This window comes from Rhea americana, unplaced genomic scaffold, assembly GCF_003343005.1.
Source record: "Rhea americana isolate MKP2758 unplaced genomic scaffold, rheAme1 scaffold_37, whole genome shotgun sequence".
NCBI lineage: Eukaryota > Metazoa > Chordata > Aves > Rheiformes > Rheidae > Rhea > Rhea americana.
This window is the reverse complement of record NW_028186501.1, coordinates 6,300,191-6,324,330: the sequence shown is the minus strand read 5'-3', so window position 1 is coordinate 6,324,330 and position 24,140 is coordinate 6,300,191. Positions and strand designations below refer to the sequence as shown.

Below are 24,140 nucleotides of genomic sequence, written 5' to 3'. Positions count from 1 at the left end.
TTTAATACACTAGCAAAATATTTATTTTATAATGATAAAACAGAAGTGAAGGATTTTTTTGGTGTGCACCAGTAATTGTAGTAAAAGAATAAGGGGATTAATGGACTCTTTATACATTTCAATGACAAAAAAAATCATAAAGGTTAGCAAATTCAACTGTTCTCCATTTACAAGCATAAAACTTACCATATACCCCCCCAAACACATATATAAAGAATTATAGTTTTAAAATCTATAAAAAGTAAAAAATATACAGTCAGAAGATCTAACTCTTATTCAAATCTTTAATATAAAATTGTAAACATTTATTTACACAAAGGAAATGTGTATAACAAAATTTTGAGCACCCTTTTCAATTGAATTGTGGTTTTTGGAAGGCAGTGGATGTTGCACAGTGACACTCACCTTTCCTACCCAACCAAAACCGCAGTTTATAAATAAAGCCATGGGCGGCTGGCTAGGTAAAGTTCAGGAGAGCTACATTTATTGCTCTGAAGCTGCAGCATATGGAAAGCCCAAATGCATGTACAGATAGTTACATGTGAGAGGGCATAAAGGCAAAGCCCAGCCCTATCCACACACCAATGTACATCCAAACCATATTTTCATTTCCATTGAACTGTTTCAACATTGTTACAGTGATACCATATTTCTAATAATTTGATCATATTATGTGGACAGGGACCAAAAACAGAAGGGTTGTTTTTTTTTTCTACCAGGTTAAATGCTGTTAGGATCCCGATCACATACAAAAGACCAATGGGCATTACAAGCCAGTTTACCTACAATCACACTTAAATTTAGTTCAACAGTACCATGGCCACTACAGACAAGGCCCCGTCATCAAATCTAGATATCTTCCTGAACAAACCCTCTGGTCAAGCAGGGCAATATCCACCTTAACTTCCAGAAACAGTGGAGGAAAGAGTACATCTGCATTTTCCTGCACATTTAGCTGGATTGCCTTTTTGGTAGTCATAATGCAAAGAGCAGATGTTCTTTCCCTCCAATTATGAAATCACAACTAGATGGACTGTGTTTGGACTTACTCAAATATTTTCGGTGGGAAAAATCTACCGGAGAATGTAGCAGATTTCACCACAACCTAAACAGGGAAGAAAGAAAAATTCGAGTCCTCCTACCCTGTTATTTCTCTGAAGTGTTTGTAAGGGGGAGGAAAAAAAGTGACACTACAGGATGCCACTTGAAATTATGAGGTCCCAAGCACCTCCAAAAGGAAGGGAAGGCACACTGGTGCAAAGTTAACCATTAAAAATAAAAATACAGCACATACTCCTTCCCCTGCCATTGCTAGTTTATCTATACTCTTCTAATGACACTTACCTTGGACCAGTTTTTGGTTCAACTTAATAGTCAACCAAACTCACTAGCTCTTTTCTTAGATTGACAGTAAAAGAAAAATTAGCATCATTATTTGCATATCAACTACTTATTCTAGAAAATATCAGAAGAGTGTCAACAACCAATGTCACTAACACTTTCATTTTCCCATCCAAATACGAACTATGTTATCCTTCCAAAAGCTCTACAAGGGATTAAGTCTGCTTCAGTGAAGTTTTATCCACTATTCAGCGGTGGGATCCACTGATCAATGTACATTTTTCACCAACAGTTCAACATGATACAGTATCAAATCTGTTTAACAGAGCATAACTAATTCACACTAGGTAAGTGTGCAGGACAAACCATGTTCCATGCATATCTGGAAAGGGTTAAAATATTAGTGTTAAAAAGCAGTTTTTAAAAGTGCAAATTGTCTGATAAAGAAGCTGCAGATACAGTAAAATATTTTCCTTCTTCAAATTCAATGTTATCATCCTTCACTTCTCCTCTCCCATTCAGGAAAAAAAAAATCCTCTCATTTCTCTGCAGCAGAGAACTCCTGAAGAAGCCGGTCTGTGYTGAAGGAAATTGCTTTTAAATCACAATGCTAGGTTTGGTTAGAAAATTGAAAAGAGTTTTCCAAAAAAAAGTGGATTTAGAAAGGGAAGAGGTATTCGTGCATTTAAAACAAAAGCTTTCAACTTTATTTTCATTTTAAAACAAATGTTAAGGCAAGGTGGTTTGTTGGTGGATAGGGGATTTTTTTTTTGGTAGATASTCTGGAACACTGACTGTTCCCACTGTGTTTTTGTCCTTTCTGGGACTGACCCCAACATGTGAATGAGAGGGTCTCCTTGGGCTGAGCTGAAGGACCAGCATCTGCTTCAAGGGATATTAAAGAAGTAAACCCACCTGTCAATAGAAAGATTATTAAACTCATAACCTAGTATTAAAAAAAGGTATTTAAAGGGGGGAAACTTCCATATTGGAGCAATCCTGACAAGTACTCCCAGGCTGCCTGTGCTACTACTGCTGATAAGGACTTTTCACCTCTCAGCCAAAATTCTTTTTTCCTCATTTGATCCTGAAGTGACAAAGTCTTGTGCTCATGATGTCACTGGTAACTTTTGGGAATGAACTGATCTCAAAAGTTAGTTTTACATTTTATGACAAAAAAAACAACAAGATGAACTGTCATGAAGCAAAGCCTTCATTTAAATACAACTACCTTTGGAAATAAGTTATGAAGAAACAGGTGCAAAGTAAATGGCTTTACAATTCATGTTAAACCTACTATAGTTTAAAAGTTCTCCCATAAGAAATTCCCCCTTTAAACACAGCAAGGTATAAGCCAAAAACTGTGCCCCTCTAAAACAGAGTGCAAACTGCAGCTTAAAAAACTACAATCTATTAAGACGACTACCTAGGCTAACTGGCCAGGTTTTAATACTTTCTTTCATCTATCGCCAGCATCTAGAAAGATTTACTGTGAAATATCACTTGCTTTTTGAGAGAACAGGCACACACTTCAGCGATGAAAAAAACTGAAAACATCTTGCAATACACCCTCTTCTCAAATAAAAAGTCAGAAGTTTGATGGAACTACTGTAATAGCATGTCAAGCTATGAACAATAGCGATCACAAGTAATAGCTGCAGGAGACTAAGCCCTAACCACAGTTTGTGCAACTATTTGCTTTCTTTCTGAACTATTTCTGTGGAATTTTATTTTTAAATAATTAAAAAAAATGTATTTTCAGAACACTGCAAGTGAGATTTCTGAAAGGCTGGCCAGGACACGCACAATTCTGTTTGACCTGTTCAGATGTGCGACAACCTAGAGACATCAAGATAAAACACACTATTCCTGCAGACCTGCTTGGGTACGCCATTACCATACATCAGCATTCATTGAGAAGCAGCTCCAGTCCCTTTCCAAACCATTTACCTCTAATGCCTGCAAGTCTCCTCAACGCCACAGGTTTTTTGGTCCAAGTGTCATTTATATTCCATGAAATAATAAAAAAGTAGTCCCCCCAGCCCCGTTTTAATGTGTTCCTAACAACTCATCCAAATCATTCATCCACTCCTCTGAAGTCCTGTTTTTCAGCAAAGAGTCTATCAGATCCGTGTCACCAGTTAAGTTCTGAAGTCCATTATTGCCCGACTGGTTGCTGTAGGCAAAAGGTAGCTCTTGGCTGGTTGTCCTCACAGGGTACCCTTGGCTACAGTGCAGATTACCTCTATTGGGCAGTTGCTGATTTGGATTCTGGTTGAAAGCAGTCAGATCTGAAACAGTCTGGTTCATGCCAGGCAAGACTTGCTGTGAGGGTACCTGCTGCTGCGTAGGTGGGTTTGTCCGCTGCTGTGCGCCTAAAGATGACGACAACATTTGCCCAGAGACAGCAGCATTCATAGAGGTCATCGGTCTGCTGGTGCTTAGGCTTACCTGAGGCATTCCTTGAGCAAACTGTTGGTTCGCCATCTTTAGATGAGTTTGTTGCATGTGGAAAGAGGAGCTGGCAGTAAATGGTCCTAAGCCACTGTTTCCTTGCGTCTGGCTGTTAATATTAGGGATACCTTGGTGTTGCCAAGACGGATTTTGAGCCCCCATAGCAGCTGATACTCTTGCCATCTGTGGCTTAGATAAAGTTGGATTCAGTGCACCTTTATTGTGCTGCTGAGAAATACTTGAGTTTGCTAAGGTATTCTGCCCATATCCAGCAGAAACAGCAGCACCCTGGCCCAAGCTGCCTTGTCTCTGCATTGGTGGCTGTCCATTGGCACTTTGAGCTGCATGCTGTGGAACCATCTGCGTCATACCAGATGCCAAATTGTACAATCCCCCACGCTGCATGTTTTGCATACTGTTATACTGAGTCACACCTCGATCCTGCTGACTGGAGCCTGACTGGAGTGGAGGAACAGAACTGTGTCCAGGTCCCATCTGGATCATGTTCTGGGTCTGAGGAAACATCCGTGGACTACTTGAGTTGGACTGTCCTAAATTACTTACCCCAGGCATGGCTGAAGATGACCCTGAAACACAGAGAAGTGTTTTGTTTATTAACTAGCTCAGTCCAACCAGAGTCAGTCTAGGCCTGTTGACCTTATACTCCAGAAAGGAGATGCAGCTACACTATATAAACCATTTTATGGAACTGATAGACAGCAGTACTTCAATTGAAGAGAAAGTGTCAACTGCTGCCTCAGTTAGCACCTCCAAATTGATCTCCAACACATATATGACAACATCCTAAAAAATTAGGATGTCATTTCTGGGAGTTCAGCATTATTCTGAAAAAAAAAGGCTTAAAACAAGGACCCCAATATTTCTTTGTGAACAGAAGCATACACACATACTCCAAAGTGCATGCACAATATCCTAGGCTCCTAAGAACACCGTACTGCAAATACACTGTGTATGTACAGAATAACTGACAATGTATCTCACTGTTCCACTGTGGTATTTCCAGTCCTACTCTTTCATAATTTCAGAGAGTTCTTCTGGTTTATATAACTTTCAGCAATATTTTGTCAAATATCTTTGGGATTTCCATGGTTAAACATTCACTATGTTAATATGCAAAGACTGATAATCACACAGTATGATTTGCAAAAATAATACTGTGCAAAYCAAAATAAATAAATAAATAGACCTTTGCCCTTGTCAACTCTGAGTAAAAATGTTGCTCTTGTAGAAGAGAGCTCTCCATATTGAAAGAAACCAATAAGGGAGAGGGAGGAAAACTAAAATAAAATACAGAAATGTCTGTGAAGTAAGTCAACTAGAGTCAACTAAGGGAAGCTTACCTACACTAGTACTTTCCTTCCAGCTGCAAAATCTCTGTATTTTAAGAGAACTTAAAAACATTAGCTCTTCACTGATTTAAATCAGTTAAAGCATACAGTAAAAGCAGTGTTACAGAAAAGAAAAAGTAGTCTTACTGGAATGGTACAGTGAAGAGGAAGTATACATACCAGGATTTGAGATGCAAAGAGTAGTTTAGTCATTACAACCAGGAAAATTTTAATATATTGATATTCATTATGGCAACATGTATTACAACAGATCTACCTCTGTATTTCTGTGAAAAAGCTGACAAAAACAAATTTTTGGTGGAATCTTTTAGAATGCTACTTACCACAGTTAACACACAATCCCTTTTTTTATTAGTATCAAGTTTTCTCAGTTAAGTAACAAAATTCAATTACAGCTCTACTAGGCACCGCATAGTCATGAACACGCAAGAAAGAGATTATCTTTCTACCTGCATCTTTCCCCTTCAGTGTTAATTCCTGGAGGAATATAAGAGCAAGGCCATAGAAGGATGGGAATAAGCACGTTTTCTGTACTTTTGATTTATTCAGAAAAAGAGAGAAGTAGCTTCTGAGTACCCTGTTAGGTAAGGATTTGTTAGGTAGAGATGAGTGTTTTGGTTTTTAATTGCTCTCTAGTTCTTTCACATTCATAATGCTATTTTAGTTTAATGGTAACACCATCTTTTATTTATCAGTGTTAGTACACTAAATACAGAGCAAATTTCTTCTACAAAAAACCCACACAGGATACCAATATGTAATGAAGAGAATTAGAGCTTGAATCCCCCTCTAAAGATAGCAGGGCTAAAAACATTAAGAGTTTGAAATTCATCCTGGTAGGTGAAGGACATAATAAATCATGTATTTTTTGTTAATGATTGTCTGCAATAAATACAAGCAGAAGCAATGTTAGGTTTCAGAAAAAATGAATCCTAACATCACACTAATGCAAGAAAGTTAAGGAGAATTTACAGTCTGTAAAGGGAAAGGGGGATATAAAAAGATCTTTAGAAAAACAAAGGTGCTTAAGAATTTTACCAAAGCTATATTAAAGAATCAGCAGCGTAAGTTGACCTGAATGAGATACCAGGGACAAAGAAAGTTTATCATTTTCAACTGAATCACAGTATAGCTCCAAACATTAAGGCAGAACAACACAGGAAGATGATACATTAAATAATTACAAGGAATTTTGAAGACACCTTGCTTTCAGTCCTTATTTCTTTTTTCTTTCTTTTTTTTAGCCACTAATTCAATTGCCATATCTGTTTACCTGTGAACTGTCCAACCTGTTGCTGGTAAGGATTCTGTGACTGATCCTGATACTGAGGAGGTGGTCGAGTCAGGTGCCTCTGCAGTTGTTGCTCTTGCTGGTGCCGCTGTTTCTCCTAGGAGAGGTTCAATACAAAAGAAAACAAGTGAAGTTTTTCTCAAGGGCTACTACTCTCTTAGATAAGGATCAAGAGATCTGCATATTTTCACGAGGAGCTGGTAATTACAGGGTTTTCAGCAGCACTAAAAAAAAAGTTTGTTTTTTCTGAAGGTTCAAATAATCAATTTAGTCTGATTAAGGACAAAACTAGGAACTCTGAGACAAGAGGACAGCAATATGCATTACAGAAGCTATTGCAATGCATATCTGATCCCTTCAAAACACTGAAATCAGGGATGTTAGCCTTTCAAACAGTAATACATTCAACAGATATTTTCAGAAATCCTCTAAAGATACTAACTGGAACAAAGCAAGAGAGCAAAAATGAGCGTGTATTAAAAAAATAAAAATAAAAATCACATACACTTTTTGCTCCTTGCCCTCAAAATTTAATTTTAAAAAGATATCTAAAGTAAAAATACAAGTCAAAATTACCAGTGTTACAAAGGAAAGTAAAAAATGAAGATATAAATATTTTCTAGTCTTTGTTTTCAAAAAAAGAAAATACAAAGCCAAATTCTTATACACCACAGGTTTTCCTAGATTACAGGTAATTGCACGACAGTTTATAACAGAAGCTATGCAGATTCATAATCACCATTCAGAACCATTTTGTTAACAGCTCACTAATTCAACAGAAACAAAGTCTAATAATGATTCAAAATAATTTAGTCTCTTCAAAGTATCCAATTTGTATCTAAGTTATAATAAATCAGGAAAACAAAACAAGTAGACCTTCTATAAGAAATACTTCTGGGGCAAAAGGAAATTTTAAGCCTTTAGAGGAAGAAAGGGAGAGAGTGCACACGTGCGAAAGAGTGCATGAGACTATGCTATCGAGATCTCTTAGTGCGCCGTTAAGCAGCCAAAAAGTTGCTTTTACAATATGAAACACCTAAGGGGCAATATTTCTGGCTTTTATTCCAGAGATGAGATTCAGTCAGACTAAGTTTTGGGAAAACTAAGAAGTGATACCATGCTCAACCATGGTTTTAGGCCTACTTGCCTAAAAGGCTGCCCAGGGCATAGAAGGGGACAGAAATTCCCTTCCAAGAATACTGGGGCAAAGGAGCAAGCAAGAAGCCTTTAAAAAGACTAGCACAACGTAGCAAGTAGGCAGATACATGTCTCTACCATGCTTTTAAATAGATCCGCAACTAAGAAGWTGTTGAGGCATGCAGAGGAATGAAGAGCACAGGCTCCCTCACAGAAAAGACTTGCCGCCTGCAGGACCAGTCAAACCTGAACRAGGCTGGCCACAGAAGCCAGGCAGAGATGCCACAGATCCACAGAAAGCATGAACTCGTGCTATCTGGCTCAGCAAAAAAGGCTGCCAAACAGCAAACGCAAAGAAAGCTTTAGAGTGGCAGGGAATGGCACAGAAGTTGCTAGAAACTACAGTTCTCTTGCAAAAGAGACCAATTGTTTCAGAAGCCTTTTCGTAAAACTACTTCCRCTATCGTAGGCATATGAAAAATTAAATTTCAAATTAGAACGCGAACACGATCCAGGGTGACTGGGCAGTGCAAGACCAAGGAATGTCACAAATGCAGTATCCAAGTCTGACCAGCAAGGAGCTCCAAAGCAAAGCTGCTCCTTCATTTGGGTTCAAAGTCTCAGCATCACTGTACAAAGATACAAGTTAATCGCAGTCATTGTAACTAGGACAGAAATAATGTTTAATACTGATATTCACTATAGCAACACATAGTGTATTTCTGGCTAAGAGGCAGGAAATAGGAAGGAAAAAAAAATCAACATTGTTTAAGAGATGTTATTWATCACCCTGTTAATACACATCCTTCTGTTAAGAGCTCTGATATTAAGAGGTTTGATATCAGTATCAAACTAAGTCCATTACTTAGCTAAGAAAACTGAGTCACAGCCCAGCTAGACATTGCAAGTCACCCATTCATCAGTGCCACACAACRGCAAACAGGATGCCAACATGTCGTCTTTCCTCGCCCCACCTTCTTTCAAAGGGCATCTGTTTGTCCACATTTTGGGAAAGTATAAATACTACTGATTTTYATCATTTGATATTAACATAGAAAGTAAAGAACTGAATGATTTACWTAAAGTGCTGGATTTACAATGAATTAATAGATCATACAGAAATCATACAGTAACTCTGAGCTCAGTGATGACTTGGGCATTCTTTGTCTTGCACAGACTTTGAGAGCATATTCACAGTGCGCAATATTTTTTCCACCACAATATTCCTTCAGCTCAGTCCGTAGTAAGCATTTTTAACTAACATACATGTATGACCAATGATAATCTCATGTTTTACAATGGGTCAAGAATTGAGGGTTTTTTTCTGGCTCCAAATTAGCAACAGTGCTCAAGCTAGCCTTAGCTCTAGCGAAGGTATCACACACGGTCAAAAGAGAGATTGGCCAGGACTTTACATAACTACAGCCTACAATACTGCAGACACTCCTCATTCAAGATCTCGTACATATATTTTCAGTTTGGAGGAGAGTGTCATTTCCTCCTTCTTTCTTAAAGTTTCTGATGGACTGTTGCCTCATTAAAACCTAACATTTTTCAACAATCATTATCCGACCTTCTCTCTCCAGCTCATTTTCCATACTAMTATTATAGTGAAAATCCTATCTACCAGGACAACTCTCAACTATAAAAACTGAAAATGTTTAAATTTTTCAGCTTCTAACAGTGCTTTAAACTAAGGAAATGACATATTTCCAAATGTTATTATTTGAAGGACTCCAAAGCATTTCAATGTGCCTTTTTTATTCTTGGGCATTTATGCAGTTCATTGGCTTTTCTTTAAATTATTGGCTCTTTTCTTCATTATTCTCAAAAATAACACTTTTCAGCAATACAGATCATTACACCTCCCCCCCACAAGATGTGAATAGCAGGTTCTTCCTGGGTCTTGCATGTCTTTGAAAATTAATTTCACATTTCCTCCATACTAGACACGGATAATTTTTTCATGCATAYAGTTTCTGGAACAGGCTTGTGTTTTTCTTTTTCTTTTTTTTTAAAGGATATACAAAAGCACAGATAATGGGATTAAGGCCCTCTGGGCTGATTTYCAACTGAAAGACTTGCAAAAGGTTTAAAGCTTAGATAGATTCACACAAGGAGACTGCTTCCAAGAGACAAAGAAGCACCTTTCTGCACAATCTAAAGGGTAGCAGAGTTGATCAGTTGGTTAATCAACTCCCCCCCCCATCAAAAATGAAAGACATTTCAAAATTTGAAACATAATTCTGTGGCACATACACAGAAGAAAGCAGAAGGCATATTCAGTGTACTGAGTCCATCTATACTTACTGCTTCCATTTTCAGAGCTCTGGAAACACATCAACAGTATCCCAACCTTGTYTTTTGTTTTGCTCCGATTTCATTTACCTGTCTTCCTTCATAAAGGATCACAYCCTCATTGATATGATACCTCCTCTYCCTGTAGTTAYTGTCTTGCATTTCCAYACAAGTAAATTCCACCTGTTTTATACTCTTCATTCACAACTGAGTCTTGCAATAGCAGAAAAACCAAGTCTTGGCAGTTAAATGTATTTGAGATACTCTATATAAGCATATAAAACAGCAATTACTTTTATGACACCAAAATGCCTTGTAGTTTACACCCCATTTTGCAAGGTGATAACTATTCTGCAAGATTTCAAGCACTGCTTCAGTCTGCCAAAGCAAATCAGTGCAAAGGCAAAAGACTGTCTCCTCTTACCTGCTCAGCTAGAAGATGCTGCTGTCTCTGCCCCATTAGAAATTGCTGCTTCTGTTGCTCTATGAGCAAGTGCTTTTGTTGCTGCTCCCTTTGCTTCTGCTGGTCCATCAGCATTTGGTGTTGCTTCATCACTACTGCTTGCTGCTGATTGCTGAGATACGGTGTGCTGCTGTGGTTACCTGCCATGGACACTGTGGGAGGCTGGGCACCAACGCCAGGGCCCGGGACAGAAACAGGAACACGAGGAACATTAGGAGAAGGGGTTTGATCCTGCAGAACACAAAGAATGACACTTTCAATTCAGGTAATCAAAGACAGCCAAAGCCCCATTTATCAATTGCCAGACATAAAAGTGAGAGCTTGAAGTTAATGTCATAAGCTCTCCAACATTTAGGAAAAGAGGTGTTAACTTCAATCTCACTTACCATACTTCCCAAATTCMAACTCAGACAGACGCATATAGCTTTTGTATGCTTCTAATCAGCAGGAGGAATACTGCCAGTTACAAACAGCTCTTCAGATCCACCAAATTCAGTTAACTTCAGCAGCAGAATTTCAAACACTGTTTTAAAYTATCTTTATGCTAAACATTTAAATCCTATCTTTTTTGACACAATTTAATTCAGAAAGTGTTTATGCCTCTCCTCTTGAAGTTGCTTTTGTTAGTAATACAGTACTTAATATTTTCAGCTTAAGGGGAAKACGACTTGTCACTGACCAAAATGAAGAGTCTAATGCATCTTTTCCAGCAATGCAATCACTACTACCTTCCACAGAAATACTACTGCAGAATTAACCGAGTTTTATTACTTTTCTTTATAAGTGTCCGTTTTTTTGAAGAATAGAAATTGGGGGGGGGGGAAAAAATCAATTACCACTAAGTAAAAATGACATGAAGTAATTAAGACTTGATACTGTCCTCTTTGTACCAGCAAATCCATTTGAAATTTGACTGGCAATTTTTGTCATTTTTAAGCACAGTTCAGCCTCAACTCTAATTAYGTTAAATATCACTTTCAAAACTAGAATTTAGCTAATGTGCTGGGCTGTTGGTTTTTACTCCTTGCTGTTTCATCAGAGATCACAAGCCAAATATAGTTAATGCTGTGTTGTTCAAGTTGTTCTATATGCAAGCTTTTGACAAATTCACCAGAAGTGTTAATTAATATTTTTGTTACTTCAATGCAAGCATGGCAATGTGTATGCAAGGTCACCTTCCAGGTTCTTGGTGAAAGGGAGATACGACACACACAATCATCCCAACCCTTCCCCTTCATCTTCCACCAAAATGTTAAGATTGTTGCTTCCCATAGATTTTAGGGGGATTTAACTTATCTGCATCTTACCAAGCATACATTGGTCTCACTTTTATATCAGTGTGATCTTTTCCACAGATTAACCAGATATTTCTGTCACTGTTTTTCTTTTYTGCTTTGCCTTTTAAGGCAACAAAACTAGAGTAGGAGCTTCAACATCTTTTGCTAGAAGAGTTTTAATTCTTATAACAAAGACCTTTTTTCCYCAAAAAGTCATCCAGTATGTGCATAACAGGCGCAAATTACAAATTTCCAATTCTCTTCCCCTCCATCCACTACATAGATTTCACCTGCAGGATACTTGTAATATCAGCTGTACRCTGGTATTTATTATCATAAAATCCTTTATATGTCATAAGACAAACAAGCACAACTGACACTTCTTTACAGGAAAAAACCTGAAGCATTACTTCAGCACAAATATTACTACTAACTTCATTCTTAAAGATGGATCCCTTCTCATGCTTYCCCAATTCCTACCATTTGACTAATACAAATTCTTAAATTTGAAAAGGCCCAAAGAAAATCCCCYCCACTAAAAGCAACAGAGCTCTCACCCTCTTCAAAAAAAAAACAGCTTGAGACACATCTGTTTATAGTAAGTCAACTCTGACAGAAGTCAGAGCCTGAAAAGAAGGCAAGGAAAGCAAAGCTTCTTTGAGAATGTTTAACACCACAGTTTTATAAAAGCTATTTTAAGCCAAAGTTTACAAAGTATCTATTTATCTTTGCAAACAGTAACTTCTACAAGATGTGACAAAATTCGTTGCCCACAAAGTATATTAAGATGGTAATCACAAGTTACCAGCATGACTTAGAATCAGGTATTAAAACTGACCTCAGCAGAAAATACAGTTCTCAATTCTTCTCTCATATTCTAATTTTCACTTAAAAAAAAAAAAAGAGTGCCAACTGTTGTGAAATATTACTAAGTAATCTGTACTCTAATCTTACCTATCCAACATCCTCTTGCAAAACCTTAAATCCGCTACTGGACAAAGGTAACAAAAATCAGAACATTCACCTGACTGTGTGGCAAGAGAGGTCGGTAGGTAATGTTTCCAGACTTCGGTTTCAGCAAGATCATTCCATTTTGGTCATCGTTCACATGAGGCAGTGGYGGCTGCTGGCGTTGTTGTATGTAAGCCAACATGGAAGTCTTGTTCTGAGCAGGTACTGTGACTCCCTGTTCACATTCCACTTTGTAATGTGAAAGAGGCTTGGTGTTTCCATAGTCTAGCATAGAGCCTTGACTATTCACAGGGTTTTGGTTCAAGTTGTTTTGCTGATGACCCAGCATACTCACATGATAGTTGCCTCCAGCTCTTGGTGAACTTTTATTTCCCATATTAGACATCATGAGCTTCTGATTGTTGAAGTCTGCCTGGTAAACTGAAGGACTGGTGGGATTTTCCATGGTATATGGGACAGCCAGTGGACTGTGAGAAGGCCCAGACTGTTGCCAGCTAGACATCTGATTAGTTTGGTGGACTTGTGAAGCTTGTTGCTGGTTYTGTAACATCTGGTCTCTCTTCTGCTTGGCAGCAATCTGCTGAAGTTGATGAGCAGAGGACATTTCTTTGGCACTTCCTGTGCCCTTCCCAGATAACAACACATTAGGGAGAGGCCTCTGGACATTCTGAGAGTGGTTTGATGCCTGCATCATGGGCTGGTTAGGATTTTCAGTCATTGACTGACTGGAAGGCTGAAACATAGCCTGAGAACTACCAACTGCTGGAGAAGCAGCACTTACAGGTACAGAAGCAGCACCAATGAATGCTGAACCTGAAGAAGTGGATCTAACCTGCGGAGATCCCATCTGTTCCTGTTCAAAGGCTGCTGGGGAAAACTCAGTCTTTATGTTAATATCTTGTGGCAATGGAGTCTGTGCAGCTGAATTTGAAGAATCCACATCCTTTTTCTCTTCAAAATCTTCATTAAAAAGATCCTTCATGTCTTCATCAGGCACTGATCTATTAAGCTCATCAATAAGCTCCTTCCATTCTTGCTCATTAAGATTAAGATCAGGCATCAAGTTGTTCTGAGAAATAGAACCCCCTGCTCCAGCAATCATACAGGGAAGATCATCTACAGGCTCCTGCTTGAGTTCTTTGTTCAAACTCAAAGGAAAAGAGTCATCAGCATCACCACCTCCATTCATCTGCAGGTTGGAATCTGGAAGACACTTTTTGCTAATGCCATCTAGTCCCATCGAATGTTTTCCATTTAGTTGTAAGGTGTCTCCACCGGAAGATTTCTTATCAAGATGATGCAGTGGAGACACAGGGGGTATTCCATTAGAAGAACCACTTACTCCACCAAGACCATCATCACGACGTAGTTTCTTTGACACAGAAAATACGTCACCATAGCCATTCTGCTGGTCTCCATTCTGAGGGGAAGCAGCACTATCAAGCTTTCTTTTCACAGTCTCATGGAGCTGCTAAAAAAAAGAAGTTATTTAGTTATACAGAAGTTACTTCATACATTAGAATAATTATTTCTTAACAGAAAGTACTCCAACTCTGAATACTTTTTGGAAAAAAAGGTTAATTTGTCTTACAAATCATCACACAAGATGACATCCTTATACAATCTGCTAGGATAAACCTCAAGTATGTAACTAGATCAAACATGACCACTTTCTTCAAACAAAAACAAAAGCTGACAAATAATTTGAAAACAATAAAAATGTTGAGAGATTTCTACGAACCAGAACATATTATATCTTCTCTTCTTCACAATGCAAAACTATTGAAAACTTAARATCCAAAATTTGCCTGAGGAAAAAAAACTTTTGTTTAATTTATTCAAAGTCTAATTGTGCGATAGGACTGCTTTATAAAGGAGTCACAAGTCCAAATACTTTGAGAAAACCAGCAGTTTTACTGTGATTATGATTTTTGGAGGAGATCTGTGTAAATTTCATACACAACCACATTTTTGGCACTAAGCAAAATCAGTCTGTCAGTGAGTGCTTCATACTTATCTAAAGATTGAGTTCAATCGATTGTATCACAGCAGAATAAGTTTATTCCTCTTTTTTCTTCCTACGTTTGCCAGCTGCTAGTCATGCACAAAAACAACTAGAGCACCAGTCAGCTTGTCTCATTTCTAGTGAATTCTCCTATTCTTTTTCTTGTAGTGCCACCTAGAAGCAACTAGAGGGAACAGCAATAGGATCTCAATTTCACAACCACAGTTTGGGACCCTTTGTTCAACTTCACGTTTCTGGCAACGTTCTCTCAAGTGTAAACTTCCTCCCAATGACATAAAATATATCTGAAAACACAATTCATACACACAAAGATGTCTATAAACTTCTCCTTCCCCCAGGTGCCTTCTGAAAAAAAAAGAAAAGAAAAAAAACACATTTCGCTTTTTTGCTTTGCTTCTCCTGGGATTGCTACACTAACAGAGACAAACCAGTAGGGCATAGATGCTGCTCAAATGGAGTAATGTGTTTAAAGCAGAGCTCCCACTAGCTTCCCTGACCTGTTAGAGATGCCTTTTCAATCCTCAGGCAGACACAAGAGGAAAATCTCCATGAAAAGCTACCTGTCCAGACAGCTTGTGCAGTCCTTGTGGTTTGCTGCACAGCAGTTCTCTCAAATGGTAGAAAAGCAGCTCATTAAACAAACCTCAAGAAAAGCATGTTTATTTTAATATTACTTATTACATTTAATATTACTTATTAATATTACAGTCCACTAACCCTTGGGGAAAACTGTCTCATTCAAGAACAAACAGGGGAAACCTCAAGATCTCAGCACTCAAGCAAAAGGTAGTACGTAGAGCCAGTACAAATTTTCAGAATTTTACAGCACTTGCCTGTGCAACAACACACTTCAATTTAGGGACAGAAGGCTTTTTCGCAGATAATTTTTATTTAAACAGTCTACTATTAGCTGATCTCAGAAAGAAACACCATTYAATGCTTGTATAGGCAAATGGTAAAATCTTACTTTCAACTGAGAGATCGACTGCAGCTTCCAGGAGAGCAGGATCTTTTAGACTCTTCATGGAAATGGCAGCATAGCAGTGTAAGAGGAGGTGTATATTTGAAAAGGAGGCTGGAACTCTTTAATCTCAATATTAGATTTGCAGCATAGAGTAGCAGACTAAAGAGAATTTTTCGAATACCGACTTCAAAGAATTTGAAAAATTGTCTTTTTCATAAAAAGGCAAAACAGGAACAAAGAGCGAGGGAGCTTTAATTCAATCGCAACATTTGGCTTTCAGCAAGTTTCCTATTGTTTACTTAATATTCCAACTGGGAAAACTGAAGCTCAAGGTGGATGAGTAATTTGCCCAAGGTCATATGATGAGTCAATCCCTCAAGGATTGGAAAAGGATCCTCCTTAACTCTAAATCATTAGGAAAAAAAACACACTCCTTTAAAACTGACATACAAGTTTACTTCGTACACTGAACATATTCTGTTTTCTTGTAGAAATTTGCTTCAACTGTGAGAAGAATATGCCCTCACTGAAGGTGCTGCTGCAATTATAATTCATGTAGACAACTCAAGCCAACTAGGATTTTGCTAGAATTACCACTGCACTTGCACACGGTTCACCACAGGCTGCAGAACCCATCTATGATAYTGAACAAGTATTCCAGAAACTAATCTATGCAAAGGTCTTTGCTACTGCACCTACATCACTTGCAATATATACAGCTAACTAGTCTAAGACTAACCCCTTCGTGCTGATAGGCTGCACTTMTTGTAGTCTAGATAAAGATGCAGACCCCTAATATCCATCACGCACTCTCATGCTGTCTGTCTCTCAAATCCTAGGAGCTTTCAAATCTATATGGGCATCAGCGGTCATYGTAATGCTCAGATATCTCGTTCTGAATTGATTAGCATCAGTTGCTCTAGACAAAGTCATTCCTTCACCTCTAACTATATTTGTCAAAAAAAGAGAAGAAAARGAAAAGAAACATTCATAACTTCACTAGTGAGGTAAAAATTTGGGTTGACTGCTTCCTACCTTGCTTTACCTTAGCCATATCTAAGATCATTTGGAAGAAATCCTACCTATACAAGAGAGCCAATACACCCATAAGACAACAATCTGCTTATCTGTATGAAGAAATATAGAACCCAGTTCTTAATAGTACACTTAACATCTGAATTTTAGAAGCTATTTACCAACTGCACTTGCATGCTACTTCATTTTTCACATTAAAAAAACAAAAGSCAAAAGTGTACCTGGATATGGCAGCAATTCCTCTATACTGAGGTTTACGCCACTACAGTTACGCTGCCTGCAATATAGTCAGCTAACTAACGTAAAACTAACCTACATATGCCTACAAGCTACTCGGTAATAGAGCGGTCCATTCTCCTTCCTTCCCCCAAGACAGTAGTACAAAAATTTGCAGGTGCCAAAGGCTAGAAGTTCCTTCTCATCTGCCAGCGGAAATACATTCTGATACCTTCTGTTTATTCATTTTTAACTTTCCAAGTGATATAACCTGAAATTCTCACAACTAATACATTCATACAACTGTACTGCAAGTAATGTAACCTTCTCTTAAGAGGTACCACTTCTTCCACACCATTTCAGCTCTCAACTTCTAAAGAGGAAAATAAACGTGTTAAATACAGTTCTTGCACTGTGCATCTGGCTCTACCTAAAGCCAGTTTTGAGGGAAAAAAGATAGCATAGAGATTGAGAGATACAAGTCAGACGACAAACTACGAACATAACAAGCAGCCCCAACAGAGTTTTCATGGCAAGAAAAACCTGTTTTCATCTGACAAAATTCAAAAAAGAACACAGGCATAGGAAAAAAAAATCAATTCACTACTAGACTAAGAAAATCCTTTTAGCTTTAAACTTTTTGTCTACCATCATTTTGTCAGCATGGGGCCATCTGATATGCTGCTCAGTCTTCTTAGTAGGATCAATGTTATTTACAACACATGAAGCAATTTTTTCCATTGTCACAACACGGGATACAGAAATGCCTTCCCTGTTCTTTCAGCCTACTCAGCTTCCCAATAAAAGATGAACCTCCAAATTCTCTGCAGCAAGAGTATTTAATCTTGCCCAATATTGATATGTAAAAAAGCATTTATCCTGAGTATTTGAATAGGTATAGCAGCCATGCAAAAAAGAATGTAGACAGGTCTCAATCCTTCAGGCCAAGACAGGACAGTCTCAYGAAGAGGCACTCAAGGGCCATATGCAGCATCTCCTCCCTATCACATAATCAGAGCTACGTTTTGATCACATGACCAAAAATAGACACTCCACAACTTGATTAACAGATACATTCACTTGGCAGAAGTACAAACTCAGCTCAGGCCACAACTGCGGATTCCTGGCGTGACCAATACATGAACAGAYTAACAAAATGCAGGTATTTTCCCTCGCTAACAAGCAATGTCCAAAACAARCAGTGTCCGATCTTATAATTCAACGCACATGCATGCTACACACGACTGGGACACAGGACTAAGATGCAGGGATGGATGCACGCCCCATCACATGACAGGGCTTCCATYGGGCTCCTAAAAATGGACAGCATGGGACAGACTGCAGGAATTATTCTGATAAGCTATAGTCAAACTTTGTGCTGAAACTGATGGGTTTAAGGCAATGACATACATCTATATTGCAGTCTTACTGCACAGACAAGTTGTCAGATTTCATAAACACTGGCCACAAACTAATACAGAAGCCAAAGAACAAGAAATAGAGAAGATTTAAATCTCGATCTCGAGCTTTTCRATTGGCAAATTAACTGACGGAGTTCAAAACTCAGAATCCAGCACAGTGTTCTTACTGCACTGGAGAAAGAGGGGAAAGGGTCACCTCGATCGCAAGAGTTCACTTATTGCTACTAACAGCGGCACAAAGTTGTTCCACTTTTTAAAAAAGAGGAAAAGATTACTGCAGAAGTCAAAAAACAAATGTCAAATACACAATGCTTTAAATTACTTTCAGAAAATCATCTGGAGCCRACATCATTTCACTGTGTTAGAACTTAACAGGCATGAAATATTATTTCATGTTATTTTCTTAAAAGCATGAAGTCTTTCAAACTATAGTATTTTAAACTATCGAAGACAGTTGACTCAAACTACTTTTCTAGAAATCCAATAATTTGCTGTACTTTGAAACTGGTAATTGAAGGCAGAAAATAATTATAGAAACTGAACATAAGTTCAATTTTTGCAGAAAAATCCCTAGGAAAATTACAGAAACAAAACTATTTTTAAAAAACCTGTCTTTTATACTGCATCTTTTAGGCTTTGTAATTGTTGTTTTGTTCTTAAAGTATGTGTTAAAGAAGTTCAAATACTCTTACAGGGTTTAGTAGACCTTTACATTTTTTGCATTTTATTTGAAATAAGTTTACCATTCCAGGCTTAGAATTAAATTATGWCTACAAAGATTTATGATGAAGTATCACCAAGAGATGTAATGCTGACCATTTGCAAAGGAACGAATGCTGTACTAATCTCCAAATACAATAATAAAAGTCTAGTTCCAGTTATGCCTTCCAGTCTAGATATCTGGAAGGAGAAATTAAAACAGAATATATCTAGTTTGTTTCTAGTGGAAGCACTAGCGTACTAGAAGAGAAAAGCTCCCACAGAGCAGAGCAGCTAACAGTACAGACACAGTGAGATTCTCCTCTCCTCCCTGGCCAAGGACAAGAATAAAGATGACAACCTCTTGAGCTGGAACAACAACGCAGCTATCAGGAATCATAATATATGCATACTGGATAGGAATCACGATATTTTGACTACATGACACACTAAGAACTCTCCACTTACTGAGCACCTACATGCAGCTTTCAAAGTCACGCTCTCCTTGCAAGGAAAGCATTTTGTTACCAACTGTGTTTCTGCATTCTAGTATGCTGTCAGAACCAAACTGCTGGACTAATTTTAATTTTGACTTTTACTTTAATTCCAGAAGACTTTTGTGTTTGGGTGACTGCCTGCTGGAGTGAAGGAGGGCTGTGGATATGCATGTCTATAAATATCCCAGCCTGCATTAGTCACAAGGGGCAGCTTCTGCTACAGGAATTGTTCTGCTGAATCAAAAAAAAGAAAAAGAAAAAAAGAAAGCTGTGCCTTCAGCTGCAATGCCGGATCCTCCACCTCACTTGAACTTAAAAAGCAGCAGCAGAGCAGTCACTCCCAGATCTTYACAATTTAGGAAACATCACTGCATATCTAGCTAATCTAGTAAGGGAAATGTTTCAAACATACAACAATACCACACAGAAAATTAAAAGGAGACAAAGAAAAACCTGTCCGAGTTGTTGGGCAACAAACTATCAGACTTGTCAGCAAAAATAAACAATTGTTGCAAGACTAAAACTGTACTATAGTTATGTATAAATAATGTGGAAATAATTTGCTATTTTTGTGGTAAAACATAATTTTACAATTTAACACCCATGTACCACAGCTCGCACAAAAATCAGATCTTCTGAACTGTTACATACTAATCTGAGTTTCGTTAGCAGAATGTTTTTAATGCTTGTCATTACAATCCAGGCAGCGTTTCCTTAAATTTATTAGTTAGGGCTTTTTAAACCAAGACATATGTTTCTCCACTTTCCTCAGATTTAAACTTATTTTTAAACCTTTTACCTGATGCCTTTTCTCAGCTAAGGTTAACTTAGCTATTTTCACTACACAGACTTCTATAACTCGCAAGTAAATACTACTGCTCTTCAGATTTAACACAAAGCATTCCCAAGGCAGGCCACTGACTGGATCTTCTCTGCCCGTTCCAGAAATAGTTTGTGGTTTTGTGGCAGTCCTAGACAAAGCAAACCATCTACACAACAACTGTTCACAGGTGAAAAAAATAGTAAGAAACACCAAGCAGCTCTCCTACCAAGAGACCACATCACAAAACAAACAGTGAGGACAAAGATCCAGATCTTAACACGCAACTCATTGATGGCTCAAGAAAATACATTCTGCTCAGTATTAGACTACTGACTTATATAGATACATAGACTACAGATTATAATCTAGAGAAACAGAAGAAAGCCCACCTTTCTAGTGTACAGAATTTAAACTAAGTATTAAAATGAACTTTCTCAAAACAATCTGGCAAAGAGGAGAAAATGTAATAGATGACAAGTCCTTTCTCTTTCCAACTTCTGTTTCTCAAAAATGTAAGATTAGAACACGGGACAAAACAGAATACTAAACATCATCTGCTTTGAACATAGTTATAGTAATGTCACCTTAAACAGAAAGATGGAGCACATTTTGGGTTTTCCATTTTCTGTTAAATAATGGTCTCAAATTCTTTGGTTTTGTTTTGTTTTTTAAAAGAGGAAGGTTAAGATTTTTTCATTTTTTCCCATCAAACAAAGGACATGATTACATGGTGCACCAACCAGAGGTACTTCTGTACCAATTCTAGCATTATTGAGCAAGAAAACACAGGATGAAGCTGTCTCTTCTGTTTGTGACTCTAATCCATCCAGTTGCAGGACCTAAAAGAGAGAAAAGCCTACTAGAAGAAAAATTTGATTTGGGCCATGCAAAAAATCATAAAATATGCTATAAAGGAAGTGGTGGTGGTGCTCGTCCTTTTCCCCCAGCCCCTCTGAAGCTGCCAAGTAGAGCATCTGGGAGTGTACACACTGTGCACTGTGTACACTTGCTGCAAGTCAGCTTCAGGGCCTCTGCTGCAAGCCATCAGATGCTAGATAATTTGGCAGCTCACATATCCTTATTTATGAGCTSCTTTCTCTTTGAAAGACCAAAATAAATGCTTCATTACTTTCAATATAGAGCATTAGTTTATAGAGAAGGTTCATATGGAGCTTTACWGAAAACTCTTGATCATACAGCAGCAATAGTGCTGTTATAAAAGTACAGCTGATATAATGCATATTTAGTTGTCCTAGTAGCACTCTTTTCAAAGAAATGTGTCCAGGATATTTTAAAAGCAAGATAACTTTAGTGGTAATCCAAAAGTTTACTGAACACTGCAAACCATACCCATGTCCTTCCCCTACACAGCACGTGCTTCATATTGATAACAGTTACACACTTGCTAGTGGTAAAACATCAACTTCTAGCTTGGAGAGGAACCCTTTATGCTAAAGGAATTAAATTAGCAGTAGAGGTTTCTTCTTGTTGTGTCGTATTTTTTTTTCCAAAACTTGAATTACTAAATAAACCAACTTTATGCCCTAGTAACGAGATGATGAATCAGCAGCTGCAATTAAGCTTACAGTCATGTATCCTAAGAAGGAAACAGCAGGCCAGCACGAGGAAGAGTCATTCACACACTAAAGCCCTCTTCTGTTGTGTAAATTGGCCACTGGCAGCAGCTTCCTGCACAAGAAGGGCTTCCCCAGATGCACACCGTATTTCAAAACCATATTGCTGTTGAGAGTCCTCATTATAATGGATGCTAATTAAATCAAATCCACATCCAAAGCAATTTGAAACAAATGCCACCAATGAATCAGAGACATCTTTCTTTTAGAGAATCAATCAATATGAAGAAGCACAATGGCAGTTTAAATAACAGGATTTGACTTGTTAGAGCTCTGCGAGTGTGTAACAAAAATACACATTATTAGCAGTTAGAGCCCCCCTCCTCCCCAAAAAAATCCCAAAAAACTTAGAGCCCAGAAAAGAAGCAAACAGAAATCCCACCAAGTCTTTGGATAACAAAACATGAGTTTGAGTCATCCAAGTTCTGACACAAATTTACATTCAAGATCAGCCTACTAAACAACAGCTTCATGGAAAGTTTTACAGAATCACTGTACACTCTTCCTGCAAGATTTTTCTTTATCTATCGGATGAGTGCTCTAACTGTATCATAAGGATTTTAGTCTTCAGAAAAGTCTGTACATCCTAGATTCTTTTATATATATGTTACCAAGAAGAGAAACAATTCAGCCAAACACCCCTTTCATTTCATGTTGAATATATTATAAACCGCATACATGCCTGTCTAGGGCTAGTTACCTTAAAGCTGACAGCGTGCCCCATGTCATGTACAGCAATTTCTACAGTGATACTATTCTAAAATCTGCAGCTAAGTGAGGTCCAAGACAGCAGAGAATCACAACCTCCCTTCTTCTGTTCTAATTTGATCATGCTCAAAAACTCAAGCATACAGACTGTAATAAAAACACAATTTGACATACATGTTAACTTGAAAGCGTATCATATTAATGCCAGCATCAGCATGGTGGCAGTTCAATCAACAGGATTTGACATGTTAAAGAGTTCTGTGCGTGCGTAACAAAAATATGCATTATTAATGGTTAGAGCCCCATACACAAATAAAAAAAACTTAGAGCCCAGAAAGGAAAAAAAAAAACCCAACAAAGCAGCATTATATCAATTTCAGGCAGGTTATCACGCAGAAATACCTGCTTCTGTGAAAGACAGTGGGTAACCTTTAAGAGATTATCCTACTAACCTACATTACTGACACATTAATACAGCAGAGTATATTTAAAGGGCTCGGAGTCAGTTAAGCAACAGCTACCTTAACATACAAACACACCTGTATGAATATATCCTGACAACCAGAAATGCTAGAGAAGCCAGAGAAACATTAAGATTTTCAGCTAAGCCAGTTTTTTAATGGGTGGAGTGGGATTCCCGTAGCGTTCACACCCACTAGAGACCAGCAAATAAGCAGCTGCCCTTCCAACACCACTCGACTAAAATTCTTTCCAAAGTGCAGCAGAATTCATGGAGACATTGTTTTAAGAAGGAAGAAAAAAAATGAATTCACCAGGGATAGGAAATGTGTCCTCATATAAAGTGATCCCACTGAGCACCCACCGCCTGAGCTAAGATATAAACAAAACAGAAATTCCCCGCGGGCTCACAGTACCGCGGTTCCCCCRACAGTTTCTGCGCCCTAGCTCGAACCGTAACCCAGCAGGCTGCACCGGGAGCAGCTCGGCACGACCGGAGCAGCCGCAAGGCCGCCACGCGAGCTCCCCCCGCTTCCTCCTCAGCGCAGCGGGCTTTGCGCACTCCGCCAGCGCGCACAGATGACAGGACAGAAATCGCAGCAGCCCCCGCGGGCGGCTAAGCGGCAGGGCGCGGGCACGGACCCCCCGCCGCCGCCGCCGCCCGCGGCTCGCCCCCGGCTCCCCGCCGCCCCCCAGCCCCGGCTTACCGCGATGAGCGTGCTGCTCCGGCCGTGCGGCTCGCCGCCCGCCGCCTCGGCGTCCAGCCCGTTGGCGCCGCTCCTCTCGGCGCTGCCGGCGGGCGGCGGCGGCGCAGGCGGCGGCTGCCGGTGCTTGCCGGCCCGCTTGGCCTTGGCCTGCAGGCAGCGCTGGTGCAGGGCGAAGGTCTGCTGGCGCTCCAGCTCCAGGCGCTCCGGCGACACGGCCTGGTAGCGGGACTCGCAGGCGCTGTGGTGCCGCCGGCAGAGCTCGATGCGCCGGCGGAGCCGCTCCATCACCGCGCTGTGCCGCGGCACCACGAACTCCGCCATGGGGCAAGGGGGCAGCACCATGGACCG

The 24,140-nt window shown here is 39.0% G+C and overlaps 1 protein-coding gene across 2 annotated transcripts; it reads right to left on the bottom strand.

Moving 5' to 3' along the window:
• On the bottom strand, positions 1 to 24,140 carry MAML1 (mastermind like transcriptional coactivator 1). 2 transcript variants are annotated; one of them, XM_085312890.1, is made up of 5 exons: positions 23,793 to 24,140; positions 12,656 to 14,074; positions 10,316 to 10,585; positions 6,439 to 6,553; positions 1 to 4,382 (listed from the first exon to the last, which is right to left on the bottom strand). In XM_085312890.1, the coding sequence occupies exons 1-5, from the start codon at positions 24,132 to 24,134 to the stop codon at positions 3,391 to 3,393; spliced, it is 3,138 nt and encodes a 1,045-aa protein (XP_085169016.1). In that variant the 5' UTR covers positions 24,135 to 24,140; the 3' UTR covers positions 1 to 3,390. The 2 variants fall into 2 exon arrangements, with proteins under 2 accessions (XP_085169016.1, XP_085169017.1); XM_085312891.1 differs by having other exon boundaries at positions 12,656 to 14,071.